Source organism: Brugia malayi (genome assembly GCF_000002995.4).
Source record: "Brugia malayi strain FR3 genome assembly, contig: Bm_v4_ChrX_scaffold_001, whole genome shotgun sequence".
NCBI classification, from domain to species: Eukaryota; Metazoa; Nematoda; class Chromadorea; order Rhabditida; family Onchocercidae; genus Brugia; species Brugia malayi.
In genome coordinates this window covers 15,580,582-15,606,062 of record NW_025062479.1, presented here as the reverse complement: position 1 = coordinate 15,606,062, position 25,481 = coordinate 15,580,582, and the positions used below count along the sequence as shown (strand labels likewise).

The 25,481-nt window shown below is 29.1% G+C and overlaps 5 protein-coding genes and 1 non-coding gene across 8 annotated transcripts; 5 read left to right on the top strand and 1 right to left on the bottom strand.

Moving 5' to 3' along the window:
- Positions 1–547: 547 nt before the first annotated feature.
- On the top strand, positions 548–4,184 carry Bma-hel-1 (putative ATP-dependent RNA helicase p47 homolog, putative; the record flags this gene model as incomplete). 2 transcript variants are annotated; one of them, XM_043074988.1, is made up of 10 exons in its annotated part: positions 548–646; positions 990–1,092; positions 1,234–1,361; positions 1,553–1,829; positions 1,906–2,024; positions 2,940–3,071; positions 3,243–3,386; positions 3,572–3,682; positions 3,856–4,003; positions 4,165–4,184. In XM_043074988.1, the coding sequence occupies 10 exons, from the start codon at positions 548–550 to the stop codon at positions 4,182–4,184; spliced, it is 1,281 nt and encodes a 426-aa protein (XP_042930922.1). The 2 variants fall into 2 exon arrangements, with proteins under 2 accessions (XP_042930922.1, XP_042930923.1); XM_043074989.1 differs by lacking the exons at positions 548–646; positions 990–1,092; positions 1,234–1,361; positions 1,553–1,829; positions 1,906–2,024 and having other exon boundaries at positions 2,943–3,071.
- On the top strand, positions 3,427–3,512 carry Bm15601. Its single transcript, XR_006227984.1, has one exon. It is a non-coding gene; the product is annotated as a small nucleolar RNA Bm15601 (small nucleolar RNA).
- A 574-nt stretch (positions 4,185–4,758) lies between the features above and the next one.
- Positions 4,759–6,006, top strand: Bma-pstk-1 (putative ATP-dependent RNA helicase p47 homolog, putative; the record flags this gene model as incomplete). The annotated part of the gene is made up of 2 exons (XM_043074987.1): positions 4,759–5,601; positions 5,998–6,006. 2 exons carry the CDS (start codon positions 4,759–4,761, stop codon positions 6,004–6,006), a joined length of 852 nt encoding a protein of 283 aa, XP_042930921.1.
- A 3,962-nt stretch (positions 6,007–9,968) lies between these two features.
- Bm7982 (uncharacterized protein) lies at positions 9,969–13,524 on the top strand (the record flags this gene model as incomplete). Its single annotated transcript, XM_043074986.1, has 6 exons — positions 9,969–10,287; positions 11,169–11,447; positions 12,205–12,317; positions 12,620–12,741; positions 13,007–13,123; positions 13,419–13,524. The coding sequence occupies 6 exons, from the start codon at positions 9,969–9,971 to the stop codon at positions 13,522–13,524; spliced, it is 1,056 nt and encodes a 351-aa protein (XP_042930920.1).
- Positions 13,525–15,823: 2,299 nt separating this feature from the next.
- Positions 15,824–16,789, bottom strand: Bm7981 (Uncharacterized protein; the record flags this gene model as incomplete). Of its 2 annotated transcripts, none has more annotated exons than XM_043074985.1 (3): positions 15,824–16,021; positions 16,216–16,334; positions 16,729–16,789. In XM_043074985.1, the coding sequence occupies 3 exons, from the start codon at positions 16,787–16,789 to the stop codon at positions 15,824–15,826; spliced, it is 378 nt and encodes a 125-aa protein (XP_042930919.1). The 2 variants fall into 2 exon arrangements, with proteins under 2 accessions (XP_042930919.1, XP_042930918.1); XM_043074984.1 differs by having other exon boundaries at positions 16,216–16,316.
- A 3,437-nt stretch (positions 16,790–20,226) lies between these two features.
- Bma-ipgm-1 (2,3-bisphosphoglycerate-independent phosphoglycerate mutase, putative) lies at positions 20,227–25,143 on the top strand (the record flags this gene model as incomplete). Its single annotated transcript, XM_043074983.1, has 12 exons — positions 20,227–20,296; positions 20,585–20,748; positions 20,901–21,017; positions 21,251–21,383; positions 21,467–21,582; positions 21,970–22,114; positions 22,651–22,769; positions 22,985–23,111; positions 23,617–23,765; positions 24,006–24,123; positions 24,406–24,540; positions 24,989–25,143. 12 exons carry the CDS (start codon positions 20,227–20,229, stop codon positions 25,141–25,143), a joined length of 1,548 nt encoding a protein of 515 aa, XP_042930917.1.
- Between the last annotated feature and the right edge of the window lie 338 nt (positions 25,144–25,481).

Here is a 25,481-nt window from a genome sequence, read left to right as displayed (position 1 = left end):
ATTCAATTATTATTAGTAACAATAAAGTCCTTAAGTGATCATTTAGGTGTGGTGGATTTTGCTTCATTCACTTGTGCATTTATATATTCTAAAGCTATACCTGCTTATTATCGCAACTAAGTTACTAATGGATTTAACTTGCAGTGGAATAAATATTTTGAATTTAGAAAATATAATAGGAAAAGCATCGAATCCCCCTCAAATGTGCGCTTGCCCTCCTCATTGGTAGTGTTGAAGTTTTGAAAGTTCACACCTTGGGATGTGCCTGTTGCGTTGCGTTGCTTGGTCGGTTATGTCAGAGTTGCATAAAAAATCAATAGTTAATAGTTTCGTTGTATCGGTTCATTTAGGTTGTAGGTTGGTTGGTTGCCTATATGTTGTTTGGCCGTTTCTTAAGGTGTGAGTTGACGTGCATATTTTGCGTGTTTTCATTTTCATACGTTAGCCTTTTACATTTTTGTTACCAGTAAACCTTTTTTAGGTTACAAAGTTTATTTAACATTGCTTTTGTCACGTGGTTACTTCGAAGTAGTGTCAAGGAAGAATAATGGACGAAGATCAGTTGTTGGACTATGAGGAAGAGCAAGAAGAAACGACTGATGGCAACAAAACAGAAAATGGATCAGCAACAGATAAGAAAATTAAGGTATCTTTTTTTTTTTGTTTTTAACTGCCATTCACAACGATTTCAGATGGAGCGAAATTTTGCTGGTTTTGAGCTACTTTCTAAGTTTATTCGACTAGAAAATTAATTTAGTCCGATCGTGGAATTAATTGTATTTGAAAGTCAAATTTGACTGAAGAATTCTATGGTATTCAGAATTTTTATAGGGTAGTTGTATCGTTGTTATTTTCTTTTATATTGTCGGATGAAATGGCGATTCTGGTTTAGCAGCGAAAGGCATTGTAAGGGATAATGGAGTGGTTAGTTCGATGAGAAATTTAATTATTACTTGCAATAGTTAATTAAGAATGTTCCTTTATTTCAGGGCACTTATGCTTCCATTCACAGTAGTGGTTTTCGAGATTTTCTCTTGAAACCGGAGCTGCTGCGGGCAATTGTGGATTGCGGTTTTGAACATCCTTCAGAAGGTATGTACTTCTGTTTTGCAGGTGTTGAAAATCTTTGATTGTATGATATTTGGTGCGGGTGAAAACATTTATTGTTGCAGCTGCATATGAATAAATTCTTTGCTCTCAGTGAGAGGCAGATAACTGTGCAAGAAATTTCAGTGCAACATGAATGCATTCCGCAAGCTATTTTGGGCATGGATATTGTTTGTCAAGCAAAATCGGGAATGGGCAAAACAGCTGTATTTGTTCTGGCAACTTTGCAGCAACTTGAACCTGTCGACGGCGAGGTGAGTCTTATATTTTGCATTACCAAGATGTCCACTTTTTATAATAAAATTTGAAGTTGAAAAAAGACGTAACATGGTTCATAAAGATGATTACAACTTTTATGTGGATGCTTTGCAGAAGAATTGAAAATTGTGAAGATCATAAATTATTATGATGATTCTGCAGTGGAGATATTTTCCGTGTTTTTCAGGTGTCGGTTTTGGTAATGTGTCATACCCGCGAGTTGGCATTCCAGATTTCAAAGGAATATGAACGGTTCAGTAAATACATTCCTGGTGTTCGTATTGCTGTCTTCTTTGGTGGCATACCAATCAAAAAGGATGAAGAGACACTTAAAAACAATACACCACACATCGTTGTTGGAACTCCTGGCCGTACGCTCCAACTAGCTCGACAAGGAAGCTTGAAATTGAAGAACATCAAATATTTCGTTTTGGATGAATGCGACAAAATGATTGGTGATAATGGTTGGTTTTTGTCTTTTTCTTTCTTTTATCTGAAGCGAATGAGCATGCTGTATAACATATGACGAGGTTATTTTAGATATGAGACGAGACGTTCAAGAAATTGTGAAAATGACGCCGCAAGAGAAACAAGTGATGATGTTCAGTGCTACGTTACCAAGGGATTTACGAGTGGTCTGCAAGAAATTCATGCAAGATGTAAGATTTTCTGGTGCAAGCAGCAACACACACAAAACACCTGTACACTATACGCTTTGATGGGATGTCAAGTGAATACCAGCTGGTTGCTGATGGATACATAAATCCTGCCGCTGTACATTGAATTCACGTCGGAAAAATTACTCGAAGAGCTTTGCTCCCAGCAAATCTGTTCTGTTTTGGTGAAGCTACTGCAATGCCTTTTCCCTAAATGCTACCAAATTGCGTTTAACCCTCTTTCCTTAAACATTAATTTTCATGGTTCCCCATTTGACTATATAATTGGATTACGGAGTGGATTTCCTGGAAGGTAAGCTATTTTCATTATCTTGTCACTTGCATATTATTATGTTAATTTGAAGAAAGGCTGAAAATTATTGCATGTTGCTGACTTACATGTCTCTTGATGCAATCAAACGTTTACAGTTATGTTTTTTTTTTCGGAATTCAAGTTGCTGCCTTATACTGTTGATACTCGTCCAGTTCAAAATTGATAAGTTTCAGGTTTCCTTCCAAGATCTACTCCTGAAGAAGGATTCGACATGGCGCACTTCGTATGGCGTTGCATGTGCCAGTTGAAAATTTTTGGCGCAGCAATTTTGCAGTAATTTATATTCGTGGTGTGGAAAGCCTTGCGGTTTTTTTTTTGTACGAACCCAAAGCAGGCACTCTGCTATGTTTATTTTTAACATAAAAGAAACCTTTAATGTAGGTAATAAAACATGAACATGAAATCAGAGGTACGCGACATTCAATCTAGGATTTCCACAGCATGTTAACTGTCACTACCATGATTTCTCAGAAAATAAAGCAAAATTTGTAATTTGGTTCAGTAAACTGTAACAGTCAGTGACGATGATGTGTCAATGGTTTTTTAAATGATTTTTTAGCCATTTATATAGACAGATTTTTCAGCCAATGGAAGTGTATGTCGATGATGAAGCAAAGTTAACACTGCATGGATTGCAACAGCATTACGTGAAACTGAAGGAAACTGAAAAGAATAAGAAATTGCTTGAATTACTTGATCAACTGGAATTCAATCAAGTAAATATTAAAAATAGTGTTAGGAAAGCAAGTTGTGTATGTTGTATCGCAAAGGTAATTTTAAGCATTAAGAGTAGTTTTTCCTGATCTAACAGTGGTCGTAGAAGCTAAGATTTATCGGTAGCTGAGATCCCTTTGTAGTATTATCGTTTTATATATTGCACTTTTCAGGTTGTGATTTTTGTGCGATCTGTGCAACGCTGTGGCGCTTTGCATACTTTGCTCTCTGAACAGAATTTTCCAAGCATTGCAATTCATCGTGGTATGCCACAAGAGGAGCGCCTTTCTCGATATCAGCAATTCAAGGATTTCCAGGTATTTTGAAGTCCACGAGTACCACTTTTGCTTATTCTCAATTAAATTTGCCAGTGATGCATGAAATGATGTATTGATAAAAATAGTGATAGTTGCATCATTCGTCACTACCACTGAGGCATTCATGACTGATAAGGTGGAAGAGACAATTCGTGACAATTGTGGTTTCATTCTTATTCTTTTAGAAGCGTATTCTTGTTGCGACGAATCTTTTTGGTCGTGGTATGGATATTGAACGCGTGAACATTGTGTTCAATTATGATATGCCGGAAGATTCAGATACGTATTTGCATAGAGTATGTTTTTTTGCTCATTTTCACTCTCACTCAGTTTATAGATATGCTTCCTTAAATTAGCGTTTTCAACGAATTTTACAAAATTAACTCAATACATTTGCGCAAGATGTATTGAGTTCTGGTAAATGAATTCAAGGGGAATTTTAAATGAGTATTGGAATACTGAGTTACAGGTAGCACGTGCTGGACGTTTCGGTACCAAAGGTTTGGCGATAACATTTGTCTCCGATGAAAATGATGCGAAAATTCTGAATGATGTACAGGACAGGTTTGATGTGAATGTTACTGAGTTACCGGCTGAAATCGAAGTTGCAACATACAGTGAGTTCTCCTTTTAGTCTTTCCATATTTCAGTACACTTTGATATATGACATAATGGGATTGGATTATTCACTTTTTTTATGTTAGATGTTTTCAAGTTTAGTATGACTGGACTTCACTTTTCCAATTATGTTTCTAGCTTATCTTCCATTCAATTTCAGTTGAGGGACGAGCTAATTGAAGCGGCGTGAAATATTTGCTGTATTTGGCGGCCTTGAAAGAACGCTGCAAAAAAAGTTGTTGCTGTTAAAGAAACATTTCTCTTCATTGTAGTAGTGTTTCTGTTTGTCAATGATTGTTTTCTTATTAAGCCTATATTACAGTTGTTTCAAGAGATATTTTTCCTTTTTTATTTACCTTTGATAATTATTGTATCATTACATTTCTCAATACTGTTTGGAAAATAAATTTGTACTGTTAAAAAATTTTGATGTGAGAGCTATACAGAGCTGTATATATATATATCATCAGGTCAAGAGAGTATAGGATGTTTTTTGTTCAAATAGACCAGTTATCAAGTAAACTTGGCTGTATTTTAGAAACGTTTATAACGAAAGATTTACAATGGTCATAAAATGTGTAAATTATTCTAGGAAAGAATCATGGTAGGTATTGTCAGAGTTATCCAAAACGTTTATACTTGCTTGAGATCAAAAGACATAATCTTTAGTTGCAGTTCACTCTTTCAGGATTTCTGTGCTAATCAATATGATTGGATGATGTAATTGTGGTGTTCCATTCATCACTTCAATTAAATGGCTTTAGTGCTACTGATGGGTATACCGGGTTCCGGTAAGACATACCTATGTAGAAAATTGAAGGAGAAATTTGGCGATGAAATTTGTGCTACGTTCTCGTACGATGACATCTTCAATGATGATGGTTTTATGAAGTACATATGGGGTAGCGAATATACCGATAAAAGTATGCTACAACTATATGATTTAGATGAAAGTACAAATGCTCATAGTGAACGGAAAAGATGTGAAAATCGAGTAAGAGAATTTTTGAAAATAAAGTTATCAACTGAGAATATCATACCACCGGTAACTGTAGTGGATGATATATTTTATTTAAGAAGTATGCGAAGACCTTTCCGTCGAATGTCAAAAATGTTTCATCTTCCGTTTCTAGTTGTGGTAGTAGATGTACCACTTACTATAGCTCTAGAACGGAATATGCAACGTCCGATGAAGCGTCGCATTTCGGAAGATACCATTCGAAAAATTAATCAACAAATGGAATTACCATCAAATGATGATAGTAGTTTTATCATCTATCAATCAACGAATGATTTGCAGCCATTAGTTGAACATATTGATCGTATTAGATGGAAAAAAAATCTATGGATTATTTCAAATAATATTAGATCAAAGATATCTAAGGAAAATGATGAAATATCAAAAGATGGAAAATGGATGAAATTGGAGCTTGATTTGCGTAAATGTATTAGTGAATTAATTCGAGAGAAAAAAATCGGTAAGAATGGTGATGTATTAGCTAAAATAAAGAAAAATCTCTATTGGAGAATACGAACAAAAGATGTAATTAATTGGGATATGGAAGAATTAAAAAATATTTTATGGAAAGAATATCAGGTAATCGTTTAACAATTGATTTTCAGCATTTCTTAGTGTTTCAGACTCAAATCTTATCCAAATATTGAATTTGACTAAAAAATTAACGTTGAGCCTTGACTTGACTTCAAAATACAATTCATTGCGGTGAACAATAAACAGAAAAAAAACAACGATTACCTCATTGAGAATAGTTAAAGCATTATTTTTATCGTAATGGTTTTTTAATTCCTAATTTTCTTTTCTTTAGTTTTGTTTAATTCTGTTCTGTTTTATAAATGGAAAAATCTTTCAACAGTAAAATCAGTCAGTCATTCAAATAATCACTAACTTATATTTTTCTCTTTTCCCATTTTGTCATCGATTATTATTTATTATGATTTCCTCATTTCCTTTACTTTTTTTCTTTTATTTCAGGAATCTTAGAATATTATTGCTTTAAAGAAGATAAATGAATGTTTAATTCATTAAATTGATATTATCTAATGCGAATAACAAAACGATAAATATTTAGACTACTGATGATTATGCATTATTTAATAATGATTAAATCATTTCAATTTGCTTCATGCTTATTTTTTAACACTTATCATTTTTTTCTTTCTTTTGTTTTTCGTTGTTATAAAAGTACGTACTGCCAAGTCGGAATATTACTAAAGATAAAATATCAAATACTCTGTTCTCATCATTTGAAACAATTAAAATGAAAAAATACGTATATATATATATATATATATATGAAGTAAATGATTTCTCTTTACCTCTTCCCCTAAAATTCATTCTTTCCGTTCTTCTTCCTCCTCCCTTCCTTTTCTTCCTATTCCTATCTTTTTCTTGAATTTTTAGTCTTACTCTTCGGAAGAAATGTAAAGGGAGAATTTCATGTGTATCCGTGTTTATATAATTTGATATATATATATATATATATATATATAAGTAGAGGAGGACACCATAAGGCGGGTAGAGGAGGGAGAGGGGAGGAGAGGGGTATAGTGAATGGAGAGAGGGAGGGAAGGGTTTGTACCCCTTCCTTTCCTGGTTTCCCTTTCCCCTTACATAGTGATCGATTCGTCACCGTTGCTTTTATCGCTTCACCCGAGCGACCCCTCTGTTTCCTCCTCTCATCCCCATCCCTCCTGCATCAACGTTTGCTAAAGGAGGAGAATGAGGAAAGTGATGTCTTGTTCCTATAATATGTTTTCTAGAGAGATGGAACAAGGGGCGGGTAACGAGAGGAAAGGGAAAGAAACGGCGGGCGGATAGGAGGGACTGAAGAGTAGTAGTAATATTTGTGATGTAAGGGGGGAAGGAGGAAGCCTCTTGTAGTAATAATGATAGTATATGGGTATGAGTACGTGTATGAGTAAGGATAAAGGTAAGGGTGATGAGAAGTCATATGGGGAGGAAGAGGGGCGCAAACGTCCCCAGAAATAGATGGTGGAAAAAAAGGGGCAAAAACAAATCGACTCGCAAAGTATCTTCCCCCCGCCTCTTCTCCACTTTTCCACTCATTCATCGTTTTCCCCGTTTCTCTTCTTTTGCCCACACTTTTCCTGTCCCCTTTACCCCCGTCCCTAATACCACCTTTCCCTCTCATTCCATCTCTCCCCTTATTCTTCATAACGATGGTGATTGAACAAACTCGTAAATTTTCATCCAATTTTTTTCCCCCTTTCTATAATTTTTACAACCTTTTTAATTTTTTCTCAAATAAAGTAATGATAATTAATTAATTAGCATTATTTACTAAATTCAGGAAAAAAATAGTTTTTGTGTTTGTGTTCATTTAAACAAATAAAATGGACAATAATATTGTGTTATCAAATTTCTTTCAACTCTGAAACAGTTTTAAAATCACAGATTTATTTTGCTATCGGTTTTTGAACACTTATATGCCAGTTTGTGAAATGACAAATGGTTCGATGATTGATTGATTCATTGGTCGATTAGTTGATTGATTGATTGATTGATTTTGATTGATTGATTGATTGATTGGTCGATTAGTTGATTGATTGATTTTGATTGATTGATTGGTTGTCGTGTTGATATCTCTGCGTGCTAGTTTAATTAATACATGGTCGATATGCATAAATATGCCATTTAATTCATTCATTTAATCCATTTACCCTAGTAAACGAGAGATTTTCTACAGTGCTATAATTTAAAATTTATGATTTTCCTAGAATGCCTATTTATATATATATATATAATGAGAGTAAATTTAGTTATGAAAAATGTCATTTTTTTTGGAATATGATTAAATTGGATTAAGAAAAGGTCATTTTCCGATTAGTACTGGGATTTACTTTTTTTTGTATAACTATTTACATTATAATTAGGTGATTGACTGATTGATTTTGATTGAATACATTCATATATTTGTATTCATATAAATATATGACTGTATTCATTTGAAATACAACATAAAAAAGATAGTTAGTGCTTTAATTAAAGTATAACAAATTAATATGAACAAAGCAGAAAAAGGAAAAGAAGTGGAAATTTTTGAAAAGAAAGAAGTACTTCCAATCATCTGATATTTTGATTATTAAAAATTCGTAGTTTCTCTCTGGAATTTAATTAATTTTAATACATATGCTTGTATAATATTATCTGAAATGAAATCTTTAGACTTTCTTCCTTTTTCTTTCTTTCATCTCTTTTTTTTTATTAGTTCGAACATTAATTTTTAACCTTGACGGCAATATCAAAATTTCAAGGCTTTTCATTTATATCTATAATTTATTACCGTTCTACAGCCCAGCTTGTTTTCTGCTTGGGCCTACTTTTTCTTTTTGCCAAAGCATTTTTACAAAAAAAAAGGCAACGAAATTAGCGGAATACACTTCTCTGCTTAGGTCCCTATACACTTAGCTCTTAATTGCATTTCCACTTTTTTGCAATTTCACATGCGCAGACATAGATAGACACGGACACGCACATACACACGTGTACAGACACACACACATATATATATATAAATGCACATACACAAGTACATGCCAACATACACACATAAAATGCATATATTTTCCAAAAATTTAAACTGAACACATAGCGTACGCATGTGCACGTACACACGTACGCATGCACGTACACACACACACACACACACATAAATATGCATACACAGGTACATGCAAATATACATACATAAATACACTCAGATATACATTCCAAAAATTTAAATTGAATACGTACACACAGACACGTACGTACGTAGTGCACAATACGTGTATAGCCGTAAATCGCTGACTGTTATGTCCGCTTAAGTTTGTACATCTGTGCCACTACTGATGTTGCGTAGTCGCTTATAGTATTATGCATATCCTGAAATGCTGACATGTTCAGTTTGAAGCAGCTTTTCATTAATCATTTATATTAATTTTTATTTGATATAATTTACTATCCTATACTATCGATCATAGTTGAGCTGAACAAAGGAAGCATTATATTTTGCATAAATTATATAAAAGGATTAATTAGAATATTAATTATATAATTAACAGATTTGTTATTATCAAGTAATTATAAATGATTACAAAATTAAATTAAGTAAAGGAATCATTCATAAAGAATAGTTGCAAGAATAAATTTGAGTTAGATAATTACAGGAATAGATTTGAACAGTGAAAATATTTATATCGTAAATTTGAGTAACTGATTGTAGTGTATAAAATAAATAATAATTTTAAAAAAGCAGTAGTCCTACTGATTTGATTAATTGAAAAATCAGATGGATTTTTTGAAAATAAAACGAATTATTTTATATACTATATTAGATAAATGATATTTTGCGTAAAGATAAATTAATTTTTTTTTTTGCTTTAATATAATCAGTTTCACATCTGACCAGGCTTGTATTTCCATTTTAAGCTTGGGAATTTCAGCACAAATTTAATCATTTCAAAAGTTCCTGTTATATCAGAAAAAACAGTATAGCAATTTTAATTAGTAATATCTTAGATGAAATATTCAACAAATGAGCTATAAAATGTGATTTAACTCATTTCATTGACCTATTGAATCAACTGATTTTCAAAAATAAACGAATATCTTATTATCATTTATCATTTGTTATAATTCATTATGATCATTATTTTGTAAATGTTACAGTCAAGAATTAACTGTTTAAACATATTTGTGTATATCTAATTAATTCTTTATTAATTAATCTTTTTTAAATTAATTTCTTTCCTTTGTAATTTTGGGATAAAATATAAATATATTTACTGTATATCAGTTAAGCGAAAAAAAAAGTATTTTAAATATACGTTTAAAATGTAATTGAGTCATTTTTACTTTTGTTTTGTTTTTTTTTTTTAATTTATTTTTAATTTTGATTCATATTGGAAATTATTTTATTACTATATTATTATATGAGCAGAATGAAAATGGTAGATACAGTGGTAGCAGTTATGGAAACTGTTAAATCACCAATAACATTATCATCAACAATGGAAACTATGCAACAACAACGACAACAAGAGCAACAACAAAAGGATAGTAGTGTTAAATCACTTGATTTACAATGTGATGAAGAATTTGATGAAATATTGGCTGAGAGGCCTAGTACTAGCTATAATCATTTACATCATCATCATCAACAACAACAACAACAGCAGCAACAGCACAATTCAACTAATAATCATATATCGATAAGCAATGGTGAAACAATTGACAATTGCGCTATTGTTGATTCACCTTGTAAGTTATTGGAAACTTTTCATTCTAACTTATATTTAACATATTTGCAATCTGTGTTTATAATGAACAACTAAATTAATTGGATTGAAATTTGTAGTTAGGTATTAATGAATGTTATTTGTTTCACAAGTTAATGAAGGTAAAATTTGTGGTTAAATGCCATTCAATAAATTTGTATTCCTGATTTTATATGGCTTAAAATTGTTAATTATCTAACTACGACAATTTCAGTATGTTAAATGTTTATGAGTCTGTGTAGTGACTGTTACCAACGATATGACAGATTAACTGAGTGAGCGATAGATGGAAAGTAATTAAGTATTGTTGCTGAAATAATTTAGTTCGTACTAATGAATTAATTATTTAATCGTTCCTAATTAATGAAACGAAAAATTTGCTTCTCTTTGGCCTGCCAAGAAATTAAATTCAAAATTTCAGAAAAAAAGGTTTTTTCAGAAATTGCTTAAAATATTTTCAAATATAGCATTAATTATTTTTTAATGATGGATGAATGATTAAATTGAGAATATCAAATGTTTCAGATTTCTAAATAACCATTTTTCTTTGTAATATTTTACATTTTATCTTACTGATGAAAGTAGACAAATTGCCGTGTAAAAAAAGTTATCATGAAATTATCATTTCATTTTTTTTCAGTGAGATATTTTAATATGTATGTATTTGTAATCAAATTCTCTATCATTATAATTTATCTCTTTCTAGAAATAAATTATTGAAGGTTATTCTTTGTTATAAAATATATATTAAAATATAAGATTATAATTATTTGCTTAATTATTCATTATTGAATAACAGTGATAATAAGTTATTCTGATAGTATAATTTTTTTAAATTTATTTTTATTTTTTTCGTTTTTATAGTATTTAACAAAATGAAACGCCAATGGCGAAATTATGGTTGGTATAAATCATGTGAAGAAATGGATGAAGTACGTCGACGTGAGAAAGTATCAAAACGTAAAAGTGTTACATCAGTTCATGGCACAAAAGTTTTTTATCGTTGTAACAATTGGAGACGTACGAGATGTAATTTTCGAATGTATGCGATTATTTTTACATCTGATAAAATGTGCTTATTTGCAAGTGGTGAACACGATCATACTGCTAAAGATCCATATTATGTTACGGATGTTATTCCACGTAAGTAATTTTTTTTTTCTCAGGAAAAAATTTTTGTTTATATGTTTATCATTTATTGCTGTCATACAGTTATCACTAAAGATAAAACTGTTTATTATCCTTATTAACTAGTGATTTTACCATCAAAAATAACAAAAATAGTTATCCGATTATCATCAAAAGAAAAATCATTAACCATAATACATACTGTTTATTTATCATCAAAGATAGGATGCTATTATTGGCATATATTTAATTATTTTATCATTATGAATAGTACAGTGCTATGGTAGGATGCGAAACGATTATAGATTCAATGTGTGTAACATAATTTAATTTAAATTTATGTATTAAATTTTCTTTTCTTAAATTTCATCGTATTTCACTCGAAGCCGTATTTAATAAAAAGAAAAAAAAAAGAACGAAAGAATAATTATGAAATTTGAAATAAGTTTATTTTGAACGGTTGCAATATGAAAGAGATGGAAACACCTGATGACGATCAATTTCATACCATTTTTAATCTTAAGCTTATCTATCATTTAACTTCATTATCCAGAGAGGTGTGCCAGTTATTCTGAATGTGTGTTCAATAATTTTAACATTCATTTAATGTTATGTGAATATTACTTCTAATTCTTTTTGAGTATTGATTATCGATCATATGAATATGGATTATGTTCATTAGCTCGTATTTTTGGTCTTTATACTTATTAAGAATGAACTATAAAACATGAACTGCTATTTATCCTTGTATATGTATTCTAACATTTTACAGAAGCGGAAAAAAATTCTGAAATAACACCTCAATCTACTACACAGCAAGATATCCTTACACAGTTTGTCCTGAATGCTACAGCGAATTTACCGTTTGGTGCCAATTCGGAACTAGTTCATTTTTTTTTTTTTGTTCATCTTTCGATACTTATTATTTTAAAATAATAATGATTATAAACAGTAATAGTAAAGTAAAACCGAAGATCTTATGAGCTAACATTTTTTATCATTCTGATCTAAGAGGACAAACTGTTATTTTTTTTACATAACCCACCAAATCAATTGTATTAAAATTTCGAACATCAGTAATAGAATAATATGGTCTTATGTTATTTGAAAATGGATTAGCTAATTACTGTAATGTCCAAATATTAAGTTCTTTTTGTTGTATTTAATGAGAGAATTCTTTATTTTAGTCAACTTCACAGCAGTTATTGTCTTATCAACCTCCGACATATCAATTAGCGGATGAGCAAAGAATAACAGGAATGCTTCAATTAGCAATGGAAATTGATCATAAATTCACTTTCATTCAACGGTAGAATATACATTTTTTTTTTCTTGCATAAAATAATGTTAGCATTTGTTTAGTTAAAGGAAATTTTGAAAGAGAGAAAGGGTGAGTTGACGTTATCAATAAATCATTAACAATTTGAAGGAAAAAATTGGCATTTTTTAACATATTTCTTTCATTGTTATTGATTGAAGCCATTTATATGTAAATTAGCTAAGTGTTAATTGATGCTGAGGCAAAATGTTATCAGACAAGTTTGATAAGTAGCTGATAATTATTTCGATTTTAGGAATAATGAATTCTGTTTCGAGCCAAACAATCCTGCACTGAAAGGAAGAAGTGTTGTATTATTGGATGGTGGAACAGTGGTACTTGTAATTGAAAGATTTAATGGAATGGAATTGAGGTATATTTTTTGTATTAATTATTTTATTATTAATAATTTTCAATTTATTTAGTATATAGTTTATGAAAGTATTCATTAATTCTCTATTGAAGAAAAAAAAATTTTTCCAATGGGTTGATAAGAAGCAGACATTTCGAAACATTTTCAAATTTCGCATACTTCTGATAAATTATGCAAAGATTGGGTTGTCAAAAATTTTTTTTCGCATTTTAATCTCTTATACACTTCATCTATATCATATAATGCAAAATCAATTAGGTTGAATAATTTATCAAATATCAGTTATCATTTTCAGTCGCGAAATATGGCAAAAAGCATATTGGAATCAGTTTCTTTGGGCTGTTCGAGGAAAATGTATGCGTGTATTATATCAGAATTTTAAGGAACCAGCTTGTTTATAATATAAATTTAAGAAATCATTTTTAATTACTTAATTTTCAATTTGCTTATACTGTTAAATAATTCATCTTTTTCACTTTCTCATTTTGTTTCTCATCGAACACCTCGGTAAATTTTGATGCTGTTTTTTTTTTTTTTTTTTCATTTCTTGTTTGTATATCTTTCTTACTTTTGCATGTTTTTATCTTTGTAAACAAGCAAAAAAAAAAGAGGAATTATCCATCAACACGGGGTAAGATATCAGGTTTATGGTTTTTTTTTTTTCTTTTTTTTATATCATTATTTATGTTTATGTATTTGAAATTCCATTCATAAAGTTATAACATATTGAAATATTGTTAGATGTATCATAGGAGTGAGTATAATTCACATTTCTAATGAGATTTTAATGATAATTTAAATAAGTTTCGGAAATTTGAACTTTTCAGAAGAAATGCAAATAATGTGTAATATAAATTGAGGATTTGTTTCACTGGTTATCCTATTTTTTTGAATGTCTTTCTCAATAATACGTGTATTGAGACATTTGCCGTTTTATTTTATTTTTTTCCTTTTATTTTTCTTTTACTCAACAAATGCTTTATATGGTATAATTTTATAGCGTCTTTCCAACCCTCTGATGAATTAAATTCCACGAACATTTTATTGGCATTTTATTGGTTTATTAATGTGGCATAAACAGTTATACTAAATGAATGCAGTGGAACATTCTCCATTTTTCAACTACTTTATCACAGATTAGCTATGCAGTGATATGATAGCAAAAGGTTTTTCATATTCAAAATCAAGGAATCCATTGATACGAGTACTAGAAGTGGTTGTTTAAATTTATGTATATTATCCTAATAGTAGCAAACAAATAATAGTAATAATGATGATAGTAATAATAATAGTGATATAATAATGGTAATAATGATAGTAATAATAATAATAATGGTAATATAATAAAAAAATAGTAAATAACAATAATAAGAATCGGTCGGGGATACCGTAATATGTAATATGCATATGCTATCTCTCGAGTATTTCAATTAAAAATTGTTTATTACTGATCAATCATAATTGTTTTACCAATTGGTCTTCAATTATTTATTCAATTTAAACTATAACTCACACAATTTTTCATTCTTCTTAAGTGAATTGTTGTGGATGAAATCATACTGTCTGGTAAATTTGTATTGATTCATGGAAATCTTTCATTTGAAATTAGCTTATTGTTTTCTCGCTTTCCCTCTTCTCTCTGCTTCTCTCTCATTGTAATTTCCATAAGTGATAACTTCTCCCAGTTTTCCTTTAAATATTTATGCTCAAACTGAAATCCTTCTGTTTTCTCTTCTACTTCAAATATTTTTTTTCATTTAAGTTCACTGAATCCTTAATTTTTTGTTTTTTGTTTTTTTTTTTTTCAAAAAAACTAAAAGTTGTTTTGATTTCTAACAAATAAATAAAACTAAAGTCTTTTATAGCTTCAAGAAATCTGATGAGAAAATTTCTTAGACGAAGAAACTATCGTTGTATTGTATTATATTTTTTAAGCATCCTTATATATATTTCATTATTTACTGGAAATTAATTAAATAATCATTCAAGCAAATCTCCTTGTCTCTTTGTAGTTTCGCTCTTTCTTCTTCTGCAATATTTTAAACTTAGAAAATTTTATGTTTGAAATACTTATATAAAATATGTTAGAAAGAAACTGTTAACGAATAATATGTGTCATCATTTCATGATTTTAGTTATTTTATCAGTATTTTTTCAGTTATTTAAATTACAAAATAAAAATTATTACAAACATGAATGTATGCTATATTTCTATATGTAGCTCGTTTATTCAAAATTTGAAATCTGAGTGAAATAATTTCAAAAAGTTTTTGTTTAAAAGTAAATTTCAGGATTAGCCGCATGCAAGAAATATGCACTTCATTTCTTTTTTTGCTTATCCTTTGCTGTTGTTTAGAAAATTCAATTTTACAAATGATTTGATTGACCGATGTAGACACATAATATTATCATTTTTATTTGAAATTAAATAAATCAGAAATGAGATGTAAAATGAGAAATATTAACAACAACAATAATTTGAACATCATAATTATCAGTGTAATCGGAAATTTTATCCGATTAAATCAGAAAATATGGGCAAGAAATATAATAGCACGAAAAATACAGTAATCAAACAAATATCATATTAATTTCATCCAATTCTAATTAATTATACACCCTTCTCATTTTTTCATTTGCTTATTTTCTTCTGATATAAATTATTATCGGTATTGCCTTATCATTTCTCACTGGAATGAATCACTCTGCAAGATTATCTGTTTCTGTTTCACTATCATTACCGTTATCATTATCAGTCTCATCATGCATATCTGCTAATTTGTCCATTGTTATTTCGTCATGCAATATTTCGTTATCTTTGCTAATCATTTCATCGTTATGATCATTATCGAAAAAATCATCTTCCAGATCATCCATGTTAATCTCACTTACACTTATCTAAATTAATTAAATAAAATTTAATTTGATAATTTTACCGTAAAATTTGTAATCACTTTCAATCATTAAAGCTGATAAGATTTAGATCAATTTCAATATTGATAACTGCTAAATGTCATTACTAAAAGTTAATTTATTACTTATTATGAGAGAGATATGATGAACTTAAGCATAGGAATATTTTTAAAACTTACCAATCCATCATTTATTGTATGATTTTCAGTATCGATAAGATCATCTTTTAGTATGATTTCCGATAATTGTTGTTCATTTGTGCTGATTTCCGATAATTTTCCTAATTTTTTTTTTGCTCCTTAGGTTTTAGAAAAAAAAAAAATCATATTAAGCTTATAAAAAAGAACTAAAAGTTGTAAATAATTTTGCTATTACGAAGACTCCATATAGCTTATTTGTTTACATATTGGAAAATGAAAAATTAAAAGTTTCATTTTCCTTTTTTTTCCCAAAGAGATAAACTAAACAACAATAATAGCTTTGCCAGAAAAACTGGAAAAAAATGAATTAATTGGACGATTGAAATATGAATAAAGACAGAATTTTTTTAAAAATTATTATTTTTTACCTTTTTTTGTCTTAATTTCTTTTCATACAAAGTATTTTTGACAAGAAAAAAAAAGAAATCGAATAAAATTGAAAAGTAAATGATTATAAGTCAATTAATATTAGCAAGAAAATAATTTAATTACCTGATCCGCTATCACTATGATAGGATTTTGAGGTAATTGGAATAAGCCATGTAATAAGCATAGAAAAAATAAATATAACAGCAAACATTTTATTGCCAAAATGAATTTATTATTTAAACCCTTGCATACATTCATTTATATATTTGTTTCATTTTGTTGCATTTTCAATTATTCAAAGATATTATTTCTTTAGTTATTATCATTTACAATTTTTTATCTTTAATTTTTGATCATTCTAGTAATTGTAGCAATAATATTAAATATAAAATTTTATAACTGAAACAAACTTTAAACCTTTTTTTATTACATTTTCTATTGGTAAAAATTTAATGTTATAAAATAAACAATTCATAAGTAATGCAAATATTTACCATTTTAATGTAACGTATACATAAAAAAAAAAAAAAAAAAAAAAAAGAAACATATCCGAAAACGTTAATTATGTAATAATAATATCTGTATGCTTGATTAAGCTAACATAGCTTAATTATATAGCATAATATTTTAAAAAAAAACATTGTTTTAACCACTATTTTTCATATTTTAAAGTTCTGATTCCTTTTCTTCCCTTTATTCATTAAAAAAATTGAAATCTAGTTTCAAAATAAAAATTGCATTTCATATTCCTGTTTTTATTTTGAATTATGATTATGGTATGTAATGCACGTGAAATACACAAAAAATTTATTTTACTATAGCAGTGATATAAACGATTAGCATTTTTCATTCAGAAATTTATGTTTCAAATAAAATTAGACAAATAACTAATTTAATCTTTTGTCAAATTAAACAATCAGTATTTTTTACTACTATATTATATTGTTTTTAAAATTTCCGTTTTTATTTATTCAAAATTTTTTTTCTTCTACGGAAATACAAAACAATTTTAAATAACATTTTATATTTGAAAGTTTTTTTTCTTTTAATTGAGTATTTAATTATAATTATCTCACATACAACAATGCTACACATCTATCTTGTTAAAACTATGCAGATTAGATCACTTTTATTACTATATTATATATAGTTTAACTGAACTAGCGTAAGTTAAATGATTAATAAAGGTAAACGATAATGCATTTTTCCAAAAATAATTTAAAAATATACTACTGTTTTGAACGTTTTCCTTTTATATAACAAAAAATCGTTTTTTTTTTTTTTTTTCTTCCTCTGTTTATTAATACTTAATTATATCATCGTGTTACTTATTAATCTTTATGATTACGTGCTATCATACTATTATGTTTTCCAACTTGCAACATTATTCACTTTTACGTTATCAGTTTACAATCCATGGAGTTATTAGTTAATTTTTAACAAATTTAGCATAGTACATTTTACATTTTATATAAATAATCATTTATATTATCATGTTATCATCAATGAATAATAATTGAATGATTGTTGTCAACTATTATTTGATCAAAGTCAATGATATAATTGATATTAACTTAAAAAAAAAAAAAAAAAAAAAAAGGAAAGAATCAGTCAACTGTCATCTATCATTTCATTTAATATCGTCGTGTATTATTCGTGCATTTCACGTGAAATTGTACACTTTTCGTCTCATGTAAACGTGCAACAAAGTTCATATATCAGTAAATTTGTATTTATTATTAAGGAAAATAAATGGAAAATTTTGACATTTATTTTCATAATATTTCTTCCCGCTGACGTTTTACAAGATTTTAAAACATAATTTCATATCCTTGTATGCAAAAAAAAACACTTAAATATTGTAATAATTATTTGTATTAAAATAAAAAAAAAATTTTGAAGAAGGCAAATAAAATAATTTAATATTTTTAAGTTCAAAAAAAAAAAAAAAAAAGTACGTAAATATTGCAAATAACGTAGTGCAAACTCGTATATATTTATTCAATCTAAACAACTACATCAAATATTTGTTATGTCATTAATTGGTAATGTGTATTACTTCTTAATATTATATTTGAAAATCATTTCTTTAATCTTACTAAAAAACTTTCTATTTTAATATATTTTTTATTTCCTAAAACAAAAAATTTTTTCAAACCCTTAAATTACTTTATTTCTTATCATTAAGCAATTGTTCCTTTTTTTGCTATTTTTAAGCATATAAATTATCATTTATCTTATCATATCGTATTAACTTCTAAACATTGTGTAATTTAAACAAATTTGAAATGTTGAAATGGATGATAACTCCAAATTTTAAATGTATTTTTGTACATTAAAGACGCATAAAGATAATTCACTTTTATATTTTTTAACTTTTTTATTATCTTGAAAAATCATTTTCTTTCTTTACTCTCTCTGTTTCCTTCTCTCTTTCTGTCTCACCACCTCAAAATATCTTACCTCCCTTATCGATTTAACAGCATTACTCTCGATTTCTCACTTCTCATCTATCCAGGAACAAACTTTTGACATAACCCTATTCGAGACGGATCATTTTTCTCTTTTTTCTATCCTAATCTCACTCCCTCTCTCCCTCTCTTCTTTCTTTCTCCCTCCTCCTCCTCTCTCTCTCTCTCTCTTATCAACTAGACTAGTGGATGATAGAAATATTAGCTTTTCAGTTTTTTTTTGTTTAAAACTTGCAAATGAAAAGTTATACTTTCGTACAATTTTTTCTCTCTTCGTCGTCTTAAAACTTAAAAATTTTTTCTAGGCTATAGTAAAAGTAATTGTTTTTTTAATTTTTTTAATATTTTTGGAAAATAAGGAATTATTTCATACTCTTATTTGAAATCAGCCATTAATACTTTTTGTTAAAAATTACCTTTATCGAATTAATCAATAATATTTTTCATTAAGAATTACCTTTATGGAACTAATCAATAATATTTAATGTTAGTAATTGTGATCATGTTTTTTTTAGGATGCAAATTAAAACAATGAAACTGCTGCAACTAATATGTAATATTTTAGAAGAATGCTAAAACTTTTCAGTTGGAGATAGTACTAAGAATTGAAAATTACTGATTAATTTTAATATTTCCTTTAAAATGTCTCACTTCTGAAATCCTCTATCTTATGTTATTATAAATTTTGCTATTAACTGCTTAAGCTTGCACTGATATACACAATTACATATCAGTTTAAATTAGAAACTGTCGAGAAAAAACTTAAGAATTCGATCAATGGAATTTAAATTGATCAAAATCCAAATAAATATCTTCGTTAATGAAATCACTTTGGATTAGACACATGCGATTCTTTATTTCATATTTCGTTGCATACACTTTCATAGCACATTTTTGCGTTTTGCATCTTCGTTTAACGTACGTGAGGACGGTGCGTACGTAAGTAACTGGTAAGTTGCGTGGTTGTAGTAAATTTATAGTGTCGAATTTTTTGAATTTTCAAGAGGTTTTTCATATTTTGTAAACTTTCAAATTTTCTTTTGAATTATTATTGTATTCACATTTTATTGATTTTTCTTGTTCGATGGTTATGCATGCACCGCATTAAAATAATATTGTGTCCTAGTATGTTCTTTCAGAATTTCCGAAAATGGCCGAAGCAAAGAATCGAGTATGTCTGGTAGTGATTGATGGTTGGGGAATCAGTAACGAAACTAAAGGTTAGTCGGTTTTTTTTTTAACTTTATTTTCACTGTAGAATTTTTACGAAATATTACATAGAAATTGATCAGTCACATTTTTACTGAATGACATGTGCTGAAGTGGAAAGGCAATATCCCAAGTAACATGATAGGTCAAATATTTCGAAAGTCGAAGGGTATACCGTATTGAATAACCGATAGTGGTGTTTTCATGCTGGTAAAAAATTAGAGGAAGAATATCAGCCACAGTTTTAGAAATAAAATAACGGTGACAGTTTTTTTTTTTTTTTTTTTTTTTTTTTGCAGGCAATGCAATACTAAATGCTAAAACACCTGTAATGGATGAGCTTTGTGTAATGAATTCGCATCCAATTCAAGCACATGGCTTGCATGTTGGTTTACCGGAAGGACTTATGGGCAATTCAGAAGTGGGTCATTTAAACATTGGCGCTGGCCGTGTTGTTTATCAGGTAATAGGGTGTTTGAAATATTGCTTCTCAAAGGGGTTTTCCCAGTTTCAAGTATAATCCCAAAAAATTTTCGAGATGACTCGAATGTTGTTGTGGCGCAATTGCAGTTTTCTGTCAAATACTTTATTATTAAAGTAGTAATCGTACCTTAGGATATTGTACGCATAAATTTGGCGGTCAAGAATAAGACTTTGGTGGAAAATAAGCATTTGAAGGAAGCTGCTGAACGTGCAATTAAAGGGAATGGCCGCATGCACTTATGTGGTTTGGTAAGAATTGGAATTAATTTTGTTCACAGATTTGTTTCTTATCCATTTAGCCAGAATTATCGAGTGCTAAGATAGTATCTGTTTTCTGATCATGACATATACAAAGGGATTGTTTTTTCTCGAAAGTTCCATGAGTATGTCTGGCTGCGGTTGTTTCATATTCTCCATGGACGCATACACAAAGCTCTGGAATACTAAATTTATAGATTTCAAAAATTTCAAGAAATTTTCAGGTCAGCGATGGTGGTGTTCATTCACATATTGATCATTTGTTTGCTTTGATAACAGCTTTGAAACAACTTAAAGTACCGAAGCTTTACATTCAATTCTTTGGAGATGGTCGTGATACGAGTCCAACAAGCGGAGGTTCCATTATGTTTGTTTCTTAAATTTCCTTCAAATCACATTTGAAAATTTTCCAAAACTAAGAATGATGGAGTTTTTTTCAGTTGGTTTCCTTCAACAGCTAATTGATTTCGTCAACAAGGAACAATATGGTGAAATATCAACAATAGTAGGGCGCTACTATGCGATGGACAGAGATAAACGGTGGGAACGAATTCGGGTTGGTAGTTTTTTATGACCGGTAAATTAACCAAAAGATGAACTTTAATGGAAAACTTATTTGTTAACGGTGACTTTTTAATAAATCGATGCAAGTTGCTCATAACATAACTAAATCTGCTGAACAACGGTTAGTTCGGAGGAAACTCTGCGTTACAGCTTTTCTATCATGTCGGAGATATGTATTAGTCTGTTTAAAGATTCCCACATGCATTCGCACTATTTATTCGTATTTCATATCTATGGAAGTCGTTATTATTTTCATATCTTTTCATATCATTATTTAGGCATTATTATTTCTATATCTAGATCAAATATCCAAGTGAAATTTATAATAATCGTTTGTAATGTCCAGTATGTATCTCATATTGTTTGCTCATACTTCCAGGTATGTTATGATGCACTAATTGGTGGAGTTGGTGAGAAGACTACAATTGATAAGGCGATTGATGTTATCAAAGGACGATATGCAAAGGATGAGACTGATGAATTCCTAAAACCAATAATTCTTTCGGATGAAGGACGTACAAAAGGTGAATTACATGCTAATTTTATCTCTCTGAATCTATTAGTTCTATATAAAAAAATGTTTATCATAAATGGATAATTATTTGATGTGCCAAATTATATTCTTTTTAAATGGAAAATTCCGTGCTAGCTTTGATACTGACAGTGACGATTATGTTGGTTAGCCAATAAGATACAAACTGCAGAAAATTAGAAGTTAACGTCATTTGACTTTATTATTATTTTAAATCATTAAGTCAAGTCATACAACTTGCTTATGAAAGTGTCTTTCGAACGGGAGCCTTTTTTATGTTCCTACCGCATCATTTCCAGTCCGTTAAGTTGGCAGAGTTCCAATGAGAAGACTCCTGACCTTTTGAAATACTTAACTGTTACCAGTTTTGACTATAGATTTCAAGACTAAAATAATTTCAGTTGTTTCGTGGCTTTCTTAATTGTAATGAAAGTGGGCAATTTTTCTTTAATATATATAATTTAATATATTTAATATATATATGTATATATATTAATATATATATATATATATATATATATATTTTAGATGGTGATACTTTGATATTCTTTGATTATCGTGCTGATCGTATGCGAGAAATCACTGAATGCATGGGTATGGAACGATACAAAGATCTTAATTCTAATATTAAACATCCAAAGAATATGGTATGTATAAAATCCATTCTTTCGACCATCAAAAATCTAGAAATATCAAAAATAGTCAAATTCTTGTTGTTCAACACATTATTAAAAGCCTTTCATGTTTTTGGAGGAGTGATGAATCAGTAACTGAAAGGACGGATGAACAAATAAGAAAAAAAAAGGTTCTATTTTTGATCTCATTGTTTACTTATATTACTCCCTTCATCGGAATGCTTTAGCAAGTAATTGGAATGACTCAGTACAAGGCAGAATTTACCTTTCCTGCACTTTTTCCTCCGGAATCTCATAAAAATGTATTGGCGGAATGGTTATCTGTAAATGGATTAACACAATTCCATTGTGCTGGTTGGTTTTATCTTCACTAGCACTTTGATCATACTGAATTTAAATATTTTGTAAAAACATCTGGCATGTCTATCTGGTTTTAATTGTAAACTATTATTAATTGCTTCAAACATCAATTATCTTCAGACATTTTTAAGCAGCATGTAATGAATTTCACATTTTGATTTATATAAGTTTTTTTCTGCTAAATACGTTATCTTCTCTGTAGGACAGAAAAAAAAAAAAAGAATTATTTTCTAGTATTCTATTGTGCTTATTTAAGTACGTAGCATTTCAATATATTATGTTTCTTCATCAAACGGTAATTAACATTATTAATAAGCTAGATTACCTCGTAGTGATAAATTCCGCATTGTGTTTTCGCATTGTAAAATTAAATGAAATACACAAACTATTTAAAATTTTTCAGCATTATTAATATGATTTGTACAACTACATTCTAATATGTTTAATCCATGCCCATTGATCGCAATGAAATTCATCAAATAACGTTCACATTTTTTAGAAACAGAAAAATATGCGCACGTTACATTCTTCTTCAATGGTGGTGTGGAAAAACAATTTGCAAATGAAGAGCGTTGTTTAGTAGTATCTCCGAAAGTTGCCACTTATGATCTTGAACCACCAATGAGTTCAGCTGCTGTAGCTGATAAGGTAACTTTGTTTGCATTCATGTAGAACCTTATTTTACATTATAGTAATTGTCGAGCAGCACATTTTTAATTTTTTAAAATTAAAGATATCGATATTTATTTATTTATTTATTTATTTTTTTTTGAAAGAGTTATGACAAGTTTACAGCTAGGTTTGTGAATTTCTGAAATTTTTATTTTTATTTTTTTTTTGAAGAAATATTGTTTTAACGATAATTCTTCAACGTACTGCTTTTCTCAGGTGATTGAGCAATTGCATATGAAAAAACATCCATTTGTTATGTGCAATTTTGCACCTCCCGATATGGTTGGCCATACTGGAGTTTATGAAGCAGCCGTGAAAGCAGTTGAAGCAACTGGTTATTTTTTTCATTTATCCTTCCTCATTAATATTGTTGTGATGAAAAAGAAAAGCGTATATTAGAATTTGTGTTGCAGAAGTGTACTATGTAATTCTGGCTAACATTTTGGCTAATTTCAAATCATAGACCACAATTCGTTTTTTTTTTTTTTTTTTTTTTTATCATAAAAAACGTCCAGAGTTTATTTTTTACTAATTTTGTGATATTTTATTCTTTTAATTAATCAATTTATTTATTTTATTTTTTATTTTTGCTATATTCATTCAGAAACTTTTTTAGATATTGCTATCGGACGAATATATGAAGCATGTAAGAAGAATGACTACATACTGATGGTAACTGCTGATCATGGAAATGCTGAGAAAATGATGGCACCAGATGGTAGCAAGCATACTGCTCACACTTGCAATTTAGGTACGTTTTCTTTTTTCATCATTTCTGTTAAAATGCATGAGCTGAAAGTATTTGGATAATACTTTATTTCAGAAGTTTTCAGTGATTTGTTGCCACTAGTAAGTTTAAAGGTATTTTTGTTTTCCAGAAGTAATTTTGATATGTCATAGTCCGTTTGATATAACTTTTGGATACTCATTGTATACTATGACTCATAAATGAAATTACTAGTTATCGTTTGAGTAACATTTGTTAGAAATGTTAATTGTTCGATATGGGTGCCTCTTGGATTATTAAATTTTATTTCGTAAGTTTGAAACATAGGCAAAATTTTGTTTTACCCTGAGCAGTTCATGGCAAAATTAAGGGAAAAGGTACTGTATTTTTGAAATGTTGTTACTCATTTTTTAAAGGCACTACATTTTATTTCACGCTAATTTTGGACATTTTCATCAGATTTTGCTTGCAGTGCCATTCACTTGTTCCTCAATGAAATACAAATTCATGGACAAGTTACCGGATCGGGAGATGGCTCTTTGTGATGTTGCTCCAACAGTTCTAAAAGTTATGGGTGTGCCATTGCCATCCGAGATGACCGGACAGCCATTGGTTAATGAAGCCTAGATGAGATGAAGTCTTGTTTAAACTAATTGAAATCTTCTGTAATTCATTTTTCCTATTTGTTAGTCATTAGAAGATGGTTTGTATATTCACTCATTAAATTAATTTTACAGATTATGTGATTTATGTTTGCCGGAATGAGATGAAAATTAGCATGATACAACTACTTTTTACTGTCTATGCTTTTTCTATGATTTAATTTTATTTAATTTATTTCCAAATGAAAGCGATTTTTGTTAGATAAAATATTACCATAATTTTGCTTCCATGAAAACACAAATCATTTAAATGCTATCCAAATAAAATATTAGCATAAAGCAGAGCGTAATACTGTTTCTTAT